This window comes from Acipenser ruthenus, chromosome 2 (assembly GCF_902713425.1).
Source record: "Acipenser ruthenus chromosome 2, fAciRut3.2 maternal haplotype, whole genome shotgun sequence".
NCBI lineage: Eukaryota > Metazoa > Chordata > Actinopteri > Acipenseriformes > Acipenseridae > Acipenser > Acipenser ruthenus.
Genome location: NC_081190.1, coordinates 15,660,389 through 15,680,618, shown reverse-complemented (window position 1 = coordinate 15,680,618; position 20,230 = coordinate 15,660,389). Strand labels below are relative to the sequence as shown.

The 20,230-nt window shown below is 38.4% G+C and overlaps 1 protein-coding gene across 5 annotated transcripts in view; it reads left to right on the top strand.

Annotated features, from left to right (window-relative positions):
- The window catches only part of LOC117403709 (microtubule-associated serine/threonine-protein kinase 3-like), a 160,579-nt gene that overhangs the window by 40,242 nt on the left and 100,107 nt on the right, over positions 1-20,230 (top strand). The window contains exon 1 of one of the 5 annotated variants that reach the window (XM_059006575.1): positions 6,212-6,350. The exons of 3 other annotated variants lie outside the window; for them this stretch is intronic. In XM_059006575.1, the coding sequence (XP_058862558.1) occupies positions 6,312-6,350 (39 nt within the window). In that variant the 5' untranslated portion in view covers positions 6,212-6,311. Of the gene's footprint in view, positions 1-6,211; positions 6,351-20,230 lie in introns of those variants that run through there. One more of the 5 variants, XM_059006590.1, reaches the window with a different exon arrangement.

Sequence of the window (20,230 nt, the reverse complement as noted above, 5' to 3'; positions counted from 1 at the left end):
ACAGAAATTCGAAGGGCGAATTATTTGGAGTAGCACATATGCAAACGATGTTCATGGTGCAATACGTGCATGTGATGTGTGGCTTTTCTAAGATCTATTCCTAGTAGCTCCTAGAAGAACATATGCTAGCATAATTTACTGACTCTTACAAAGCCAATAGGATACAAGCCCCTACTTGTCTTGTTTTACTTGGTTATATGTATGTATGTTTTATATTTATTCTGCTTTTTAATACTGGTTTCACAAATATTTATATTTTATTATTATTATCTAGTGTCTGACATTTCCCATATTCAGTCTCAGCTCTGCGTTTTCTATGCATCAAGTAGCTGTGTTTAGGAGGTGAGATGGTGGTGTTAATGCTGTGTAAATAATGCTGTGGAATATTAGAAGTTTCCTTTTATAATGGAGTATTATAAACCTCACTGATCGTCTCTCTTGTTTTGAATAGAGCAGTCATTATCCTTCAGCTCAATTATCTAGCAGGTAATGACCGCTTTGTCGGACATTATTCTCAATCATACACTAGCTAATTATTGGCATGACCAGAGCTGCTTGCTAATGCAGGACTTCTAAGTCAACATACAAGACCGCAAGAGGGGAGATGTTTTCATGTTCTGCAACGCAGTCATTGGCTTAATCCACGTCTGGCATGAATGTGATTGGCTGTAGGTCTAACGCAAGTGTCTGGAAGCATATTGTGTTCCGAGTAGTCATTACTAGGTTGCGTGGACTTCTGATTGGGTGAGAGAAATATCGAAACCCAAGGTTTGTTTGGCTTGCCATAAGCTCTGCTTGTAGAGTACTTCTGGTATTGTCAGTTTTGGTTCCTATGATATTGGTGGTTACAAACCCTTCGTAGATCTTCACGCTTTGCAGATTCTCTGTTATTCATTGGGTAGTAATATACGCTGCGTCAGAGCCTTCATTTGATTTAACAAGGAATCCTGTAAACCATGTCAGACAGCAGCAGAAGCATGCCCACCATGTGGGGAATTCATAACATGTTTCAGAGACATTTTCCTGCACAAATGACCAGTTTTTAATGAAATTCTGTTTTCAAGAGTGCCTCATTAATGCTTTAAGAATGTGGGCAGAGAATGAAGAATCCCTGGACCCTGAATCCATTGGAAACCAAGCTTGGGTTTTTAAAAGTCATTTCATCCCTTATGAGCTTGTGTGAGTTTACCCTCATGTGGCTGAAACCATTTTTTTTTTTTTTTTTTTAAACCAAAGCCTTAATACTAGAAGTCCTTGAGGTTGTTCTATGCTGTACGTTTACTACTACATTAGACCCTAAAACACACACAGCTTGGTTCAGAGAATGACAAGGAGGAGGGTTTAGTTATATACCTCTTTTGAGGTGGCCTTTCTTTTTTTGGCATTCTGATGTGATTAGATTGTGTATTGGACATTTAAGGGGATAAATGACAATTTATTTATTTATTTATTTATTTATTTATTTATTTATTTATTTAAATATATTTGTTTGTTTATTTTTGTATTTTTGCAGGACATCCATGGTTTATCTTTGCAATTAGGGGCGTAGGGTGGTTGGAACATGAGAAACCAAGCAAAAGCTTTTCATTGATTTAATGTGTAAGCTAATCATATTGAATAAGATACTGCCGAAAGAATAGCGCATATTGGTATCATTATTGGAATAGTTCTTATACATTTGCTACACACTGTTTTATATGCTTTGATGTGATGCTTTTTGAAACTGTTATATTGAATTCCGATTGCAACCAGATTCACAGATTGTATAAGGAATGAAGTACCCTTGGAGCATTAGAAATATCTACACAAGTATGGTCATGTACTGTATGATAAGTTGAATCAATTCTTTAAAACAAGCTTCTGTGTGTTTTACAGTAAACTGCTTAAGGTTAAAAAAGACAACACAATATATTGGCAGGCCCCTGATATTTCCACTTCTTTTTCTTGAGAGATCTGCATCCCCCGCTTTCCTGCACTCCAAAGATTCCTTGAAGGGCTGACTCTTTCCCATTCCTGCTTGTCACTGTTACTACAAGGGAAGTCTTTGGGGGCCAGCAGCTTTGCTCCCAGTCAGTTTTTATTCTTTCTTTGATATCACAAGCTTCGCATGAGTGACTAGTAATTTATTTTGGCCTTGCTTCTGTTAATGTTTTTTGGCGAACATTTTGCCATGTTTATCATTTTGAAAAACGCATTGTCTGGCAGAGGACATTGGCAGTTGGAGAGCATGTCTGATGTCCCAGTGCCCTCCAAGCTAAATACAAAAAAGGTGGTATTACGCAAGCTAGAAAAAATGCCCCTTTCCCTTTTTTAATCACTTTTTCAAATTGGAAAAGGTGTTTTTATTATTATTTTATTAGTTTTTGTTGCAGCACTAACATTAGCTGAAATTATTTGGATTCTGTGTTTTTCTTACCAGTATGTAATTCTGGGACTCAGTTGCTGTTCTATATGTCTCCCAATATCACACCATGACCAGGATTTATTGTTAATACTGCATTTAGAATATGAAATTAGAATATGAAATTAAACTGTGGACATACAGATGCTTTAACACCCTCCCTTGACCCCCCCTCCCCCACCCCCCTGCAATCAGCTGCAGACATCTTAATCCTATTAGATTTGTGACAGGAGGAGGTAGATAAGCATTTGTAGGGCTGACCAGTACTGTACTGTAAGTTTCCTTCTGCCTTCACATAGATGGAGTCTCACTAAACTCACCCAGGTCTTGATGTCTGTATGAGCTCTAGCAGACTGATAACTGGGGTGCGTGTTGCTATGAAGATCATCCACAAGATACCTCAATATATTTAGACTGCACATTTCTGCACTCGGCTGTTATTTCGGTCTGCATGGCTGAGCTACACTTGGTCCCTTACTGAGGAAGCATTTAACTAATCCCTAAAGCTAGGTTATTATTGTTCTCGAACATTTTCACAGCCTGTCCTTTATATCTTATGCCCCCAGGCATGTAATGCTCCTTCAAATTGTATGTGCATCTCTCCTCACCATGATAAAGTTTGACAGGAAATCAATACTTTTTTTCACGGTAGATTTGGAGATAAGATTGTGATAATCCTGATCCAGGGCATTGTCACTGTCTGCGAATTCACCTTCATTTTTATTGCAAGCAGCATCCGTAAAGGGTAACTGTGGTTTTCTACACTATATTAGGTAAATATTATACAAAGAAAACATCTTTTGTATGGATGAAAGACAAAATCAAAGTAGCATCATTGATTTTTTTTCTTTTTCTTTTTTCAAGGTCATTTGTTATCATTATTTAACAATTCATTTTGTAGTCATGTTTTTCACTCCTGGCTGTTTACAAATCCTGTGCATTTGATACTAGATTAGTTATATCTGGTAAACCTTGAAATTCTGTTTTGATGAGTTCAAAGTTGTTTTTTTGATAGATGGAATCTAAAATGCAGTAAATAAGTAAGTGAACACTGGAAAGGATTTCATTAATCCTTTTTTAGGGAATCGGAATGCATGTATGTTTTGGCTTGAATTAAAGTTAATATAATGAAAAATAAAAACATGGCTCCTTTAATTCCACAAATGCTTAAAGCATTGAGGACAAGATCATCTTTCCTTGAAAACATGTGATATAAATAAATCTTGAGGTGATCATCATGAAATATATCATAGCCACTGCACTTGTACATATAAGACCAGGCTGGTAAATGAAAAATGTCACTTGCTGATGAAGCATTTATAGATGTAATGTCAGACTCTTGACAAACTACTCAGCTGTGTGGCGAGTGTCTCGTATTTGTTGAATTTCAATATTTCATGAACACACAGGCTGTGGCAGTGTTGTGTGATAAACTATTAGTGATTCTCTAATCTAGAGTATGACAGAGGTTCCCTTCATCGCTTGCTTTGAAATCCTGTTTTCAATGTTTTTTTATTTATTTATTTTTTTAAATGTCTTCCTCAAGTTTCTGTGTGTCTTCAGCATGTTGACTGCTAAACTGTGGCGCTTACTTCATCACAAAGCCTTTGTGGACAAAAAAAGAAAACGCCTGCAATAACAGTGTCAATGAGCTGTGTAACCTGCAGTGCTGTGTGATGCAGTGCCGTTACAGATTCTCATGTGTGCGAGATGAGGTATAAAACTCGATAACCACTCCTTAGCAAAGCCGTCAAGATGCTCGCTTGCAGTGTGCAAGGCCGTCGACTTGCGGCCATCTTCCACCCTGTTACCTTGGGTCTGTGACCCGGAGCTAATAGAAAACCCAAACCCTAATATTATCTGTCCTGTGAGAGACAGGTATCCTATCTTTTAAGTGTTTCAGATGTATATATTTTCAGTCTTTTAGACTGCTCTTCTGTCCCAAGTATTTCCCCTCCCATATTCCAGTTTTAGGTTCTCTGTACACCATTATTAGTGGTAACTCCTGCTGCATTGAATAGGTGCACTTGTTCAATCAGTTTTCTTGGCACACACTTCAGTGCAAAGTGCCTTTCCTTTATTTATTTATTTTCTTCTTCCTTGCTGTAAGGCACCCACTCGAGCCATCACACAGAAAAGCCAACCCACCCACTGGGAGTAAATGAGATCCAGAAATTCTGTGCATCCCTGGAGTCGAATCGGATCTCAACCCTGCTGGCAGAGCCAAAATTCCGACTCGCATTGTTTTCTGAATGATAATCCGTGAACTTACAACACAGGGCCATACTGCAGCTCAGTAGCAGCTCTGCTGAGGTTTACCATGAGTTGTACCAAACATGTGGGTGTGTGTGTGTGTGTGTGTGTGTGTGTGTGTGTGTGTGAATTAAGCCTGAATTAAGTTTTCAAAATGTATTATAATCCCTTAATGGTACTTTAAGCTTGTAGTAATTGGAGGGCATCATTATACAATCAATCTAATGTGTATTTATTATTATTAGCTAAGACCTCATATTTAATACAAAATAAAAAAAATACATACAGATTTTAATTGGCATGTACAGGCTTTACATTTCCATGCATGGTACAGCATCGCCAGTGCAGCATATTTTCATGACATCTGCCTATATAAAGAGAAGGGGATGTCCTAACAGTCAGTGGTCATATCTAATTGCAAAGGTATACAGTTTCAAATTCATCTTTTTATACAAGCCCTTTGATTGTGCATCAGCACACTTTGAAGTCGAGAAGGGAAATATTTCTTGTGTGTGGATGCTCCATGTAAATGCGTCTCATCTGTCCAGATAAACATTAGAGGGGACACACACACACACACAACTTTGACCTGTATTTTACAGCTCTTGCTGTCTGTGTCTCTCTCGTTATGCTTTTATTGTCCGAAATAATTTGTCCTCTTTTGGAAAGACAGTGCAAGTCAGAGGGGCCACTTAATATTCATACCGTGGCCGCATTGAATGGAAATAAGATGGGAAGAGAGAGCAAAGAAAACAGAAGCTGAAACAGACTGTGAAATTGGTGGGTGGAAATTGCATGATGGAAATCACACAACTTATTTTTCTAAATGCTAATGATTTAGATTGGCTAGTCGAGCAGCAGTGAGGGCTCACATTGAGCGTGTAAGGGCTGATTATGTACCCTGGAAAGGTTTTGGAATAACTAGCAACTGAGAAATGGTTTGAAAGAAGAATAAAAAATTGCGAATGCTGATGCTTGAAATTGACACCAGAGATATATTTGTGTAAATGAATTGGGTTTCAGAGGTAAATGCCAGCACTGACGGGAGAGTTTGTTGGCTGTCGGAACGGCAGCAGCTCTTGTTTGCCTTACTTGGACCCTTGTTTTCACATGTCCTTGGAAAACACTGGTGCCAGGCTTTGCTGGTTGGCTGACCAGCTGTGTCCTGTGGGATTTTTTTTGGTTTGTTTGTTTGTTTCTTTGTCAGAACCAGCTGCTGTCTACACTGAAGGTGTCACTGCTGATTTGCTTGGGCTGTTTGACCTTCAAGCTAGCCCCCTTTCTTTTAAAACAAGCTGCTTATTACTGCAAACGCAGAGTCAGGCAGGATGCCGGTTACATTGTTTTTCACAGCCACACATTACTCGCAGGATTTCCTTTGCTTAATGGTCACCCTGGCTCAAGTGTGTTTATAGCAGGTAAATGTGGCGAGAGCCCACATGCAGCTGTGTTAAACAGAACTGCAACCGCCGACAATGTCCTGAAGTTACTGGAGTGAATAACCAGGGGAGAGTCAGCTGACTTTCACCCTCCAATCAGATAAGCTGTGATGTCAGTGCTGAGCAGCTGCTAAGATCAGATTTAGCTTGGTGAGATCTGAGGCAGTGCAGCGTGGCTATACTGTTGTGGGGAGGAATGAGAGGACCCAAACACTATCATGGATGAATCGAGCATTCTGAGACGGCGAGGGCTACAGGTAGGAAACTGAGCTTTTTGTTTTTTTGGCCTTGTTGTTTTCATATTAATTAACACAGTGTTGCCTTGGGTGTGTGATGCTGCAGTTCTGTTGGGACTTTTACATTGTGTTTGAGTACTTGGATGTTTATAGGAATTCAGTGTGTGGGTGTGCATAGTGTAAGTGTCCTTACTTACATTTTAACCATTTAATCGACACAGTACTACAGTGAAATAGGGATGTGTAAGGGTTTTTGGGGGCTGTTATACTGGTCCTATACCAGTTTGTTATAAGCAGGTTTGTTTATGTCAGAGTGTTTAGATCTTGTCTACTGTATGTAATCGGCTTACATTACATTATCAACTTTCAGAATGTTTAGTTTATGGGTCTGCACTGGTTACTTTTAGTACAGTCTCTTATGGAAGGAAAATGTATTTTGTAAATATACTGACGTACAGTATATTGTTATTTTAGTCTTAAGGTTTTCAATATTTTTTAATTTAACTACTTTTAAAAGTATTCACATGTAAAAATAAATAAATATTAGAGTATGATTTTATATATTGTACAATATAATGAAAAAAAATATTGGCATATATTCTATAATACATTTTGTAATCTTCAATATATTGAAATATATATTAATCAATATATTACATTCTGTTTCTCAATATATTTAAAATATATTTTCATTCTGTAAGGGGTAACCATATTATTATTATTATTATTATTATTATTATTATTAATTATTTCTTAGCAGACGCCCTTATCCAGGGCGACTTACAATTGTTACAAGATATCACATTATTTTTACATACAATTACCCATTTATACAGTTGGGTTTTTACTGGAGCAATCTAGGTAAAGTACCTTGCTCAAGGGTACAGCAGCAGTGTCCCCCACTGGGGATTGAACCCCCAACCCTCCGGTCAAGAGTCCAAAGCCCTAACCACTACTCCACACTGCTGCCATATGCATAAGTTATATTCCCTCTGTATGTTCTATACTGAACATGCAATAGTTTCAATAAAATCTTTGTCTGTACTGCCCCAGTGTAGCCTCTCAAGACTCCTTCAATTACTCAGATGCATTCCTACCCCTGCCTTCACAGTATCTGTCTCTTGGATTGTGTTTGAGTAATATTGAACTTGTCCCTTGCTATTACTCCTATCTGAGTTGCACTGTGCTTACATTATTTGCATTGCAGTCACTGTTAATGAAGTGTCCTTTTCTATATGAGGGGAACTGCAGCACTTAAAGTTTATGTTCCTTTTGGCAGTAGTTATTGATGCTGGCTGAATGTACACTCAATTGTGCCCCTCTAAAACCCGTTCAGATATGTAGTAACTGAAGTGAATGTTTAAACTTGTTTAGCTTTAGGATTTAATTTGAGTGGGGGGTTGTAATGTTTCAAATTTGTGAATGGAAACCACGGTGAAGTCCCTGTAAACCGATCACTGCTGACTGTCCCAATGCAAATCGCCTGCAACATTCCTACAAGGTGGCTGGAAGCCAACAACTGTGTTCAGCTACTCTGTTTATGACATTGAATTGATAAGATTGCGGGAATGGATCAAGTGAAACCTTACACATTGGACTTCACAGAGAAAGGGATTTCCCCATGTTGTTGAATATAAGGAATCATAATGTGATGGATATATTACAGTAAATGGAAAACCAGTGCCGTGATAAACAGTATTGAAAAAAAATCTATCCTGGAATTCGGTACAAATCTAAATTATATTTTCAGCTAATGTTTTTTCATTAATTGGGAAATGAGCTCTGCAATTAAAATAGTGTTACCAGCCTTTGATAGCTGAGAGAGGTCTGTTCGTAGCATATGAAAGTATCTATTATGTAGACTAGTTGGTCTTTTGGAGATTTATCTAACCCCCACTGCCTTTTTTAATAAACCAATTAACTTGTTCCTATGGAGGTACTTACCAGTTTGCGTAACAACTTAATAAAAATAGACAGTGGATGAAAATAACTTCAGGCAGGTTTACATGATCGGATTGTTTAAAATCTGTATTTTTCTTTTTGTACGAGATAAAACTTCAGAATCCTATGTTCGAAGTGCCAGTGGTGGTGTTTTGTTTTTTTGTTGTTGTTTTTGCCTTCTATAAACCAATAATTAGCACTGCACTTCATTTATTAGATATATTTATCAGGTGTCCGCAAACTGTTAGGGTTCTATTAAAACAAACAGCTAATTATGTCTGTTTTGGCTTGTGCTAACTGTAAATCTGCCTGCTTTCCAGTCTTTTGTATTTGGAATTTACAGGAACAGTCACATACCGTGTTAGAAGTGTGTCCCAACAGCTAGCCAGTTCATGAAGCCGATTGCTGTACAAATAATACCATTGTCTGGATTTCCAGTGCTGGTAGAGCCTGCTGTGCTGTCACAGGTTCATGATATGATTTGGGAAAAAGACAAATGCAAATCGTCAGCTTGTCTCCCCTGATCCCCTGACATGTGTAAATGTTGTAGTAAAAGGGTATTGATTTTTTAGTATAACAAAATACTCAACACTCCAAGTGCTTCATGGGTATGACCGATTTATAAAATTTGCTTGAGGAAACTTAAACAATTCATGAATGAAAAGGAGAACTTTTTAATGCAACTAAGCACCCTGTTCAAATCTTGTGTTGTGTGTTGTTTTTTTTTAATTTTTTTTTTATATAATCCAAAAAAATGCAAAACCAAATAAACACCAACTGCTGTGACGTTTTGTGTTTCCAAAGCAATGTTATTTTTATCATTCTCCTTTCATTCAATGCAAATGAATACAATGGGAAGGGGAGCTAGAACAGAGAGGCTTTGTAACCAGCATTTCAATGTTTACGTGAAGTTCATAAACATTTATGGAAAACCGAAAGCTTACTTCCTGCATACTCTTTGAGTTTGGTTTGGGGTATTTCTGTTGGTAAAGCAGCATGGGACAATTTCGACTTTATTCAGGATTTCAAAACTCGCTCTCCTGCAGTTTAAAACTTCTAGTGCTGCAGCCTTTAAATCAAGTCTCAAAGTGCTCCTATCTGCAGTTGTTTCTTGCTATTTTTAAAAAAATAGATATTTATATTTACATTTGTTTTCTTCCTCTCCTGAAAATGTGTCACTTCAAAATAAGCCCCCTTTGATGTTTTAATAACATTATAGCGAAACAGTTTTACAGTGTGCTTTTATATAAAGATGAATCTGATCTCGCATAAAAAAAAAAAAGGCTAGAGGGAGCCGGAGGAGACAATAAAAGGTGCGTCTCCTCTAACCAGATGTGTGGTAGACGGAGGGAGAAGGGAACAGGAGTGGATGTCTTTGATCATTCATTATTTACTGCATTGTATTAAACAGCTACATACTGCAGAGGAAGCTGTGGCTCTTTCTTCTATAGAGCTGAAGAGCTTTTTTTTATAACTTCAAGTAAATCGCCCGTACTGTTGTTATTGACATTTTAGGCAGCTGATCTGTCATTTATTTCAGGAAAACCCCTCTCCCTCAACCTTTAACTTCTTTGTATTATGCTATTTAGTACAGCTCAGTACCCAACATTGGTGTAATAAGAAGGGAAAGGAATACACTTGGTAACATTTTAATAAACACACCTGACTCTCATTAGCACAGCCTTCCCCCAAGTCCTCCATCACTTTGCTGTAGATGGTTCTGTTTTCCAGATTTATTTTCACTTGGACTAGTGAGGCTCATTTACCGTGCCTGTCAGAGACACTGCTGTCCAGATATACTGTGTGTCCTGTAAGGAACCCTCTTGATCCCACATAGAGACTCCCCAATGTCATTAAGCATCCTGTCGGAGGATATCCCACCCAGTGAATCCGTAAACATGTGACATTTTTTAGTTATAGCCACCACCTTTTTATGTATAATGGCACACACTGGATGCACAGGCATTGGAAATGAAAATTATAAATGCACACTACAATAGTGCTGATTTGAACGGTATAGCGATACATTTGAAATGTAACCTCAAACACTTAACAGCAGCGTCGATATAAATAAATTGTTTCTCCTGCCATGGGAACATGGCTTTGGCAGCTATCCAGGTTGTGTGGGAGATTTCTGTATGTGCTGCAGACACCTGCCCGGAAACCAGGGTCATCAAGTCAGTTCCTGATAGGCCCTACCTGCTGCAACAGAACTTAGTGTTGTTACAGGATAAAGGTTCTTTATCCCTGACCAGATGTGAAAAACTAAATGTAATTGTCCTTCCCCCTTTTAAGGTAAACATGTGTGATAGGTACTCTTAAGTGAGAGAAGGACAGGTGTAATGAAATTTGTGTTATGATATTTAAAGACATTATTTCATATTGACCAAACAGTTTACAGTCTAAGTGTGAATCTGGAGACGCCCTACCATCCAAGAGTAGTATTAACGTGAGCACATTAAGGGCGTCTGCTAAGAAATAAATAATAATAATAATAATAATAATAAAATAATAAAACAGCATGAATTCTTACTAAAGTGGTTACAGTTAAAAATAAGACGATAGCTTTTTAATGCAAGTGGTATAATTCAGTTTAATATAATTTTCCTGAGATTCACTATTGGATTTATAATATTGGTGACAGTCAAATTATTGTATCTGGATTCATATTAAACTAGTAAAAAAAAAAAAAAAAAACTCATTGGAATTAGCTTATATTCCTAATCATGTTTGCAATTTAATTAGGAACATGTACAATTGAAGGTGAGGGGGGGAAGGGTTTGGTGTTTACCAGCCTCTCTAGTTTCATTAGAAATCATTTTTAATCTGCTGTCAAAGTAGAATTTCTTCATATGCGTGTGTGCATAGTTTTGAAATAGAGGAAGAGGAAGTTATGTCATGCTGTAGTAATAAAATGCATTTATCTGGGTTACAGTATATTTCTACCTGCAGCACTTTGACTCAACTGCTAGATGTTTCTTGCTGTTATTTCTAAAGTATTATTACTGTAGAAAGAGGAGACGTGCAGTAGTGGGTGTTCTGTGAACATCAGTAATAATGTCCTCTGATCCCTCATGATCATCATTATCAAACACTCAGTTTGGAATATGTACTGTAGAAAAAAAAAGTACAATTGATTCTTATTATTGGTATACTGCAGACTGTATGATTGTGTGTAAATACATTTATGAAAGCTTTTGACTTAAATATATCCTTGTGAAAGCCTTATTAGATTGGTTTAATAATGTGTATTCACCTTCATAATGATGGGGAGATGAAATGCTCACAATTGAAGGTTGTTACAACAAAGCATTTCCCAAAGCACCGAAAACTCCCACCCTCTACTATTCATAGGTTTGAGCAGAATTTCATGTTCAGCAAACACCCTTCTAGTTTTTAGTAACTAGTGTCAAGACCATTGTATTGTTACTGTACATAATGACAATACCATCAAACTGTATGTACAGCATTGTGATTAGTGTTTCTGTGGTACACTTAAGCCTTGTTACCTAGTGGCTAGAGGTGCTAGAAATGTAACTCTTCTTGAGCCTAAGCTTGGCTCACAGCTCAGGTTCAAACTAACCCCCTGATGCAGAGGGAGAAGACACTAAGTACACAGGCGAGTGTGTTCAGCCACTGTACCAGCTAATGGAGCAGTTGTAAATGGGATGGTGATTGGAGCTGTTTCAGGACATCTGGCAGCAATGGCACTTAAAATGCAAACCTAGAGCAAATGAGAAGAGTCAGGGGGCATTTCCTTTTTTCATCCTTAAGTACAGTTGAATCCATTCCAAAGTGTTAATGTGCTGTGGCTGAAAGCCAAATTGGAGGGTGATGGTCTGCGAATCGAAACATGGAGACGGAGGCCCTTATCATTCGATTTGAAATGCTCTGTGGACTGGTGACGGATGATGTGACTCAACAGCCTTGAGGGCAAACCTGCGGTTATGAATTCTAATAACACTGTGAAATAGCCGGGCAAGATACAGCTCTCTTGTGACAGCTGTTACTTTTGGTAAGTGTGTAGAACCCTTAACTGAAGTTTGCACATCAGTAAAAAGCAAGCTTAACGTACAATATTAGTCTCTTACTCCATGACCATAAATGTTTTATCAGTGCAAAAAAAAAAAAAAATTTGTACATTCATTGATGAAAAATCTTAGTATACCGATTCAGTGAATCTTTTGTTGTACTGTAAATTGGTATCACCTTTTGTAATTCACAGGTCCAAGCTTTTCTTTTGCCACTCTCCATTCAGAATTCTGACCCTTTTATCATTCTCTTTTCTTTTCTGTGGTAGCCCCTGCATCTCTATTTGCTTTGCATTCTTAAAGAGCATTTACTTCAGATTTAGTTTCCATTGTTGATTTACATCTACCTTTTCTATTCAAGGTGTCTGCAGTCATTCTGAGTGGTTCTGTTGCATCAATGTGACTATCATTTTCCTGCCTTTACCTGGCTTTGAGCTTGTCTGTAGTATCCCAAGTGCTGCGACTGAACAGACTTCCTCATTCCATTGAAATTGTGTGATGTAACATTTGGACTAGGGAAGGCTTTTCAATCTTGGCACTTTGGATACTTCAGACAATCTCAAAGCCAGGTAAAGGCAGATTTACAGATAAACCATTCAGAACAATAGCAAACAACTGCAAATAGTAAGCGAGATTTATATATATATATATATATATATATATATAATATATATACAGTGGTTTGCAGAAGTGTTCTCCCCCCCTGCAAAGTTTTCATGTTTTGTCGGCACCTGAGCGTACTCCACCAACTTATAGTGATCCAACAAAGCAACCATGAAGACCAAGGAGCTTTTAGAACATAAGAACATAAGAATGTTTACAAACGAGAGGAGGCCATTCAGCTCATGTTGTTCGTTTGGTTGTTAGTAACTTATTGATCCCAGAATCTCATCAAGCAGCTTCTTGAAGGATCCCAGGGTGTCAGCTTCAACAACATTACTAGGGAGTTGGTTCCAGACCCTCACAATTCCCTGTGTAAAAAAAGTGCCTCCGATTTTCTGTTCTGAATGCCCCTTTATCTAATCTCCATTTGTGACCCCTGGTCCTTGTTTCTTTTTTCATGTCAAAAAAGTCCCCTGGGTCGACATTGTCAATACCTTTTAGGATTTTGAATGTTTGAATTAGATCGCCGCGTAGTCTTCTTTGTTCAAGACTGAATAGATTCAATTCTTTTAGTCTGTCTGCATACGACATGCCTTTTAAACCCGGGATAATTCTGGTTGCTCTTCTTGCACTCTTTCTAGAGCAGCAATATCCTTTTTGTAACGAGGTGACCAGAACTGAACACAATATTCTAGGTGAGGTCTTACTAATGCATTGTAGAGTTTTAACATTACTTCCCTTGATTTAAATTCAACACTTCTCACAATATATCCGAGCATCTTGTTGGCCTTTTTTATAGCTTCCCCACATTGTCTAGAATAGATGAAGACATTTCTGAGTCAACATAAACTCCTAGGTCTTTTTCATAGTTCCCTTCTTTTGAAACAAGTCAGGGATAAAGTGGTAGAGAGGCACAGAGCAGGAAAAAGGTACAATAAAATTTTAAAGGCGCTATCCCTCTCAGCACAGTGAAGTCCATCATTAAGAAGTGGAAGATGCATCATACCACCCAGACACTACCAGATCAGGTCGCCCTCCCAAACTGAGCAGCCGGGCAAGCAGGATACTTGTTCGGGATGTCACTCTGAAGCCAACAATGACCCTGAGAGATCTGCAAAGTTCTGTGACTGAGATGGGAGTCAGTGTTCACGCATCAACAATAACCGGTCCCTACACAAAGCTGGCCTGTATGGACGAGTGGCAAGAAAGAAGCCATTACTCAAAAGCCTCATCTTAAAGCACATATGGAGTTTGCGAAAAAGCATGTAGATGACACTGCAGACATGTGTGAAAAGGTTTTGTGGTCAGACGAGACAAAAATTGAACTTTTCGGTCTAAATTCCAAGCGTTACTTCTGGTGCAAGCCCAACACTGCACATCACCCAGTCACACCATCCCAACTGTCAAGCATGGTGGTGGCAGCATCATGTTATGGGAAGCTTCTCAGGATAGAGGGGAGAATGGATGGTGCAAAGTACAGATGAATCCTTGAGGATATCCTGTTTGAGCTAGCCAAGACTCTGGAGAGGAAATTCACATTTCAGCAGGACAATGACCCGAAGCACAAAGCCAAAGCCACACTGGAGTGGTTGAACAAGAAGAGAATTAATGTTCTTGAGTGGCTCAGTCAAAGTTCTTACTTGAATCCAATCAAATTTATGGTGAGACTTGGATTGTAGTCCATCGACAATCCCCAACAAACAGAACCGGAGCAATTTTCCCATGAAGCATGGCAAAAATGTCACCATCCTACTGTGCAAAGCTAGTAGAGACCTATCCAAAAAGACTCATAGCAGTACTTGCTGCAAAAGGTGCTTCTACCAAGTACTGACTTAAAGGGCTGAATACTTATGCAACCTGTAAAATTTATTTTTGTACATTTTCTTTGCAAGTTTTGCTGACACTTAACCTCATCCTCATAGAACAGTGCTCAGTTAACCACTACAGCTTTGAATAAAAAAGTTAATTTGAAAAACTGCATACATTATTTGTGATTCAACAAAATGTGACTATTGGTAGGGGGTGAATACTTCTGCAAACCACTGTATATAACTACCTTTTTTATTATTATTTTTTAAAATTGTATTTATTTTTGTTAAATTTATTTTTATGTGACTGGCAGTCAAGGCTGGCCAGCAGCAGAAATAGCAACCCAGACATAGAAACTGTAGTGGAGCGCTTCCTGCACACTTTTAATAAACACAAAACAAACAAAACACAGGAACAAAATAATTATTTGAACAAAACACTACACACAGAACTCAAACCAGCACCCAAGCACAGCTATCACAGTACCTTTCTTTCTCCTCCTTACTCTTTTTAAATATCCTTTTTTCCTACATCTATAAATGTTATATTTCTCATATTTGCTTTTGTGTTTTTTCTGGGTTTTTTTGTTGTTTTTTTTCCCCACCTCTCCTCCTGTTCAAGCAGGATAAACAACCTGCCTGGAAATCAAATAGCACCACCTGGTCCTATTGTTAGAATTGGTAAAGCCTCACTGTTTACATAGTAGAAGAGTAGCCTCTGCCAAGGAATCCATTGTAGGAGTACAAATATGGATTAATCACCTTGGGATTCAGTAAGTGGCCCATTGATATTTATGTCACAGGCAGTAACCTTTCATCAGGTGAAATGTTAAACTGTTGGCACATTGAATCACAGAAAAGTCTCCACACTAATGGTCTGGTTTACCATAGAGATCACCTTTCTCTATAGAAAATACAAAGATCAATACTGGTGTGTGTGTGTCTGTCATCTTAGAGCTGCAGTCCTGTCTTTTTGTTTGTGTTGATCCACATTACACTGATTTGCTTGATACGCTGTCAAGATGTTTAACATTGTAAATCTAATTGGCTTCAAAATTATTTTGAAATGCTGTTATTTCGAGCTTCCCTCTGATTTGACTCGTCTGCGGCCCTGAACTGTGTTGTTTTTCTCACATTCACTTCTGTTACAGGAGTTCTAACCAAGGAGACTTCTTATTGGTGCCTCCTATTCGATGTTTGAGGACATTAAGAAAGACTACTAGTCAAAAGTTTCTAGAAGTGTACTTTCAAAAAATCTGAAAAGAAAAAATAAAAATAGGCTGGTGATTGAAAGTGCTGTGCAGGGCCGAGTAATATAAACTTCTAAAAAGACTAAACTACCTTTTTGTTGTACAAAAAAAGAAACTTTAAATTTTAAAATAAAACCACTTCACTTTGTAGATGCTACTAAATATTAATAAATATTCCTTTTGAAATTAATTCGGCATTCAAGAGTTCCACAAGCTTAACATCTGTCATAGAATGATGTACGAACAAAAATAATGATGAAATTTACATCTCTGAGAGCTGTCATAATATTGTATTGCCAGGTAAGGCTAGAAAATGTTGTGGTAAAGCAGTGAGAGATACAGTATAATAAGTCTTTTTATAACGTGAAGTACATCACCAGGAATTGCATTCTGTGTTCAGGTGTTGCAGGCATTTGGTCACTAGACTACAGTAGATGGGGTTGTGGGTACAGAAATGACACAGATAAATGTAACTTTATATGAAATCCCTATTGATGGCAAACCACAGGGAATCAGATTGGAAAAGCATCAGGTGTCCATGGCTGGAATGGTATGAGGAACGCTCAGCGGGGGGTCCGGACCCTTTATTTTAATCCTTGCCCTTCTTTTCAAAGCCTTCAAACTCCATAAACAGCAAGTCAGGCATTGATAATTCACTGTGCACATGTTCAAGCACACAGAGTGGCAGTACTTTTAAGCATCCCCATTAAGTGAGCTTGTGTGTAGTTGTCAATCCGCCGCAGCTGCTTGAAATGCTCCCATTTGAAATGCTGACTTCGTCATATTTTCAGTCTTTAGCAAACTGCACAGGCAAAATCGAACGGTACCCTTCACTTTGACATCTGACCTAAGATGGCTACCATACTGTGGTCAAGTGTTTAGGTTTGAGATATTGGTTTATACTTGATAGACCGATGTATTCTGTTATTCTCTGAAAGTTTGATTGTAGATGTCTTTATAAGAGAAATAAACCCATTTGTGGCTGTGATTTTATAGCTGACACTGCAACACAGTGCCTAGTACAGTATATAGTCTGAGGTAGGGACGTCTCTTTTGCAGGGTTATATAAACACTGTATGCCCAATGACATTGACCTATGACCTGATGTTGCTGCCATATTGAGGACAAATGGCTTTCTGGGGTATGGGACTTCATTGTTTGGTACACAGCTGTGTTATATGATTTCTCAATGAAATGATCGAAGATGCAGGTGTTTTGATATATATCTTTTTCCTGTACAGCCTATATAAGTGAAGACATGCCATTCCCCTACCATTATGCTCTTGGGGATTTTAGTTTCAAATCTATTGTGTTGCAGGTACTGCTGTGGTTCTGCCAGGGTTTCTTCAGCATATTACATTGATATTATATTAGTATACTAATTACATTTTATAAGCTTTTTTTATATGGCTAGATGTTTTTGAGTGAGCATAATATAGCTAATGTATTTCATTTGTGAGGTTTTATATTGCTAGAGACAAGCCTTTTCACATGGAAAGACAGCTACCAACTCCCCTTGTGATTTTTTTTTAGACCCCAAAACCCGAGTAGCATATGATATGGAAGATGCGTTTATTATGTACACCTTTGTGTCACCATAGTTTTCACCTCCTATATTCTATCAACAGTTGTCATATTTTTTTTGTATCTATGCATTTCTTATCCTTTTCCCTTATGGCTATCTGTTCTTTACAACACAGAGTGCAATGTGTACAGAAGAGATGGCTTGCTGATAGAGATCATTCAGAAGAGAGACAGAGCCCACGATAAATTATTCATTAAGTTAGTGCTGCCCAGGGCTGAATAAAAATGAAACGGTTACTGAATAAGATGGCTCTTAAAATGTGTCTCTCATGCTCTCTTTCTCTTTTAAAAAAGGCACTTTAATTTGTTGTGTCTCGTGTAACGGTTTTGCTAAGTCAAGGGTTTTAATAAAATTTGACTTTATAAACAGAATACTTTTACTAATGCCTGTCTTAGTACACAATAATGTTCTTAATGTGCTCTATAGCTGCCCCTTGTGCTTCGGCAACTAGGTAATGTTATCATGGATTATAACTAGAAACAGAGGTGCTTGGTCATCAACTCTTGTGCTGGATAGAGAGTTGTTAACAGTTGAGTTCATACCATAAGGTTGCAAGTTTAAATCCTGCCAGGAATACCCAGAACATTCATCCGGTGCCTCAGTACAGTAGTCTGTTAGGGCATAGTGATGATGGCAGAGCTGCAGCTCCCTGTGGATGAGGTGAAAAGCCAGGGTCCCATCTACTTTGTGCAGGGTAAAGGAACCCTGAGCAGCTTTATTTTATTGCTTTTCCCTTGGAGGACCTTTTTTTAAATCATATTTATAATCTGTAGTTGGGCAAGGAATTTAAAGTGATTCCAGATGTAATGACGTACAGTTCTGCTTGTACTGTACTGCATGACTGCCTCGTACCCATTAAGAGAACAGCCACTTCGTCCATAATCACACTTGTGCATCTGTTTGTTACATTGTTTTAAATTAACTGTTTTTCTTGCTGTTTTCATATTGCTCCAAAAAAGTTACAGTGCTTAACAAAAAAAAAAAACCTGATGTTCACAATACTAAAATAGAATGGTCATGTTCATCTTTTTATTCATTGTTTAAATGTTGATTTTGAAGATCATTTTTTTGCTTTCAAAAAATTGACGGGTACAAATTTTCAAAGTGAAGTATACTTGGCTCTCGGCATTATTGTATAAATGAAGTCAAGCATTTCAAATGCTCTTTTTTTTTCTGAACGATTTAAAAGCCTCAGTATTTCCTTATTGTGCCTTGAGGTTATAACCTGGACAAAACATCCACCAGCAGCCCTTCGCTCCTCATTGGGGGTCTTGTTAGCGGGAGGTATGTAAGCAGAGCAATCCTTTTGGGGGAGGCGGATCCAGTCTAGGTCCTGTCTGTTCTGTGGACAGTCGAAATCCCAGTATGCTTGTTAAGAGGTTCAGGTGTTGTATTGATCCCAATGCCCCAGCCAAAACTCTCTTAACAAGGCTAGTATATATAAAATTCAAAACTAATACCACCCTCCCCAAGGCACAAAATGCTTTTAAATCTACCTGGAAAGTCAAAGGTTCCTGAATGTTTTGTGCAATTTCAACTGTTATGCAGCACTGTACTGTTCTCCACAAAGGCTAGTGAAATAACTTTCTATTTTTAATCAGTGGTTTTTAATATGGGGTAAAATTGCAAATTAAACAGTGGTTTGATGTACAGTACAGCATCTGAGATGTCCTCAAACTGTCATTTCACACAGTATGAGATCTTAAGTGTCTTAATTTCACTTGATCTGGTTGGCATCCTGTCATTTATTTCTTTATTAAGTGCCTGTCTTCAATGTAAACTTGTTTGACTGCACTGTTTTTTTTAAACATGCAATATCTATTTTTTAATCCTCGCAGTGCTTCTGACCAAGTGCGTTTTACTCTACTTAACGTTTTCACACATGGCGAACAGTAGCACTGAAAATGGACAGCATCTTAATCAGTTAAAATCTACAATGCTACAGTACTTAACTATAGGTAAATTAACTTTAAAATGTAGAACTGAACAATTATTATATTGCAGTTACCATTGCTTCTCTGCAGTATCGCTACTTGTAACAGAGGACTCGCTACAAGGGGCTGAACGATTACTTGAAATGATGACGTGGATGCATGTTCGCTGTGATTGACAGGAGACCGAGACTGTAAGGTTGGGATTGACACGCCCTGCAGGTGTGCAGGTTTATTTACATATAGTACAGACGAACATACAGGAACCCCACGTGACGCTACCAGCAATGATAGATCACATGGGACATACGGCCCGGCCTACAAAAGGCAAACACTATCAAACACAAGGTGCCGTGAAGACGGCTCGCGCTACTCCACTAACATATGGAGGTCCCGCTTCCACACCTGTCTGCTGTACTGGGTGGGATCTACTATCCCGAAACTAACTCCCTGTCCCTCAGGCAGTTCACCCAACTGCAACCTCTGATATACACACAGTCAATCGTTGGTTCGTTGCAGCTCCCTTCTCCCGGGACAAACCCCCGACCACCTCCCGACCTCGAGGTGGTCACTTTTGTTTTCTGAACCCTGATCAGCCTCGCAGCCGGACCGATACTTCGGCAGCAGCTGCGTTCTGCCCCAGTGGCTATATAATCTGTATAAGCCGTGATCTGTATAATCGGGACCCTTTTATTCCTGGCATTCTGCTGCACCACGCCTACCTGCTGATTAGGAGCTTGCAGCTGGTTAAC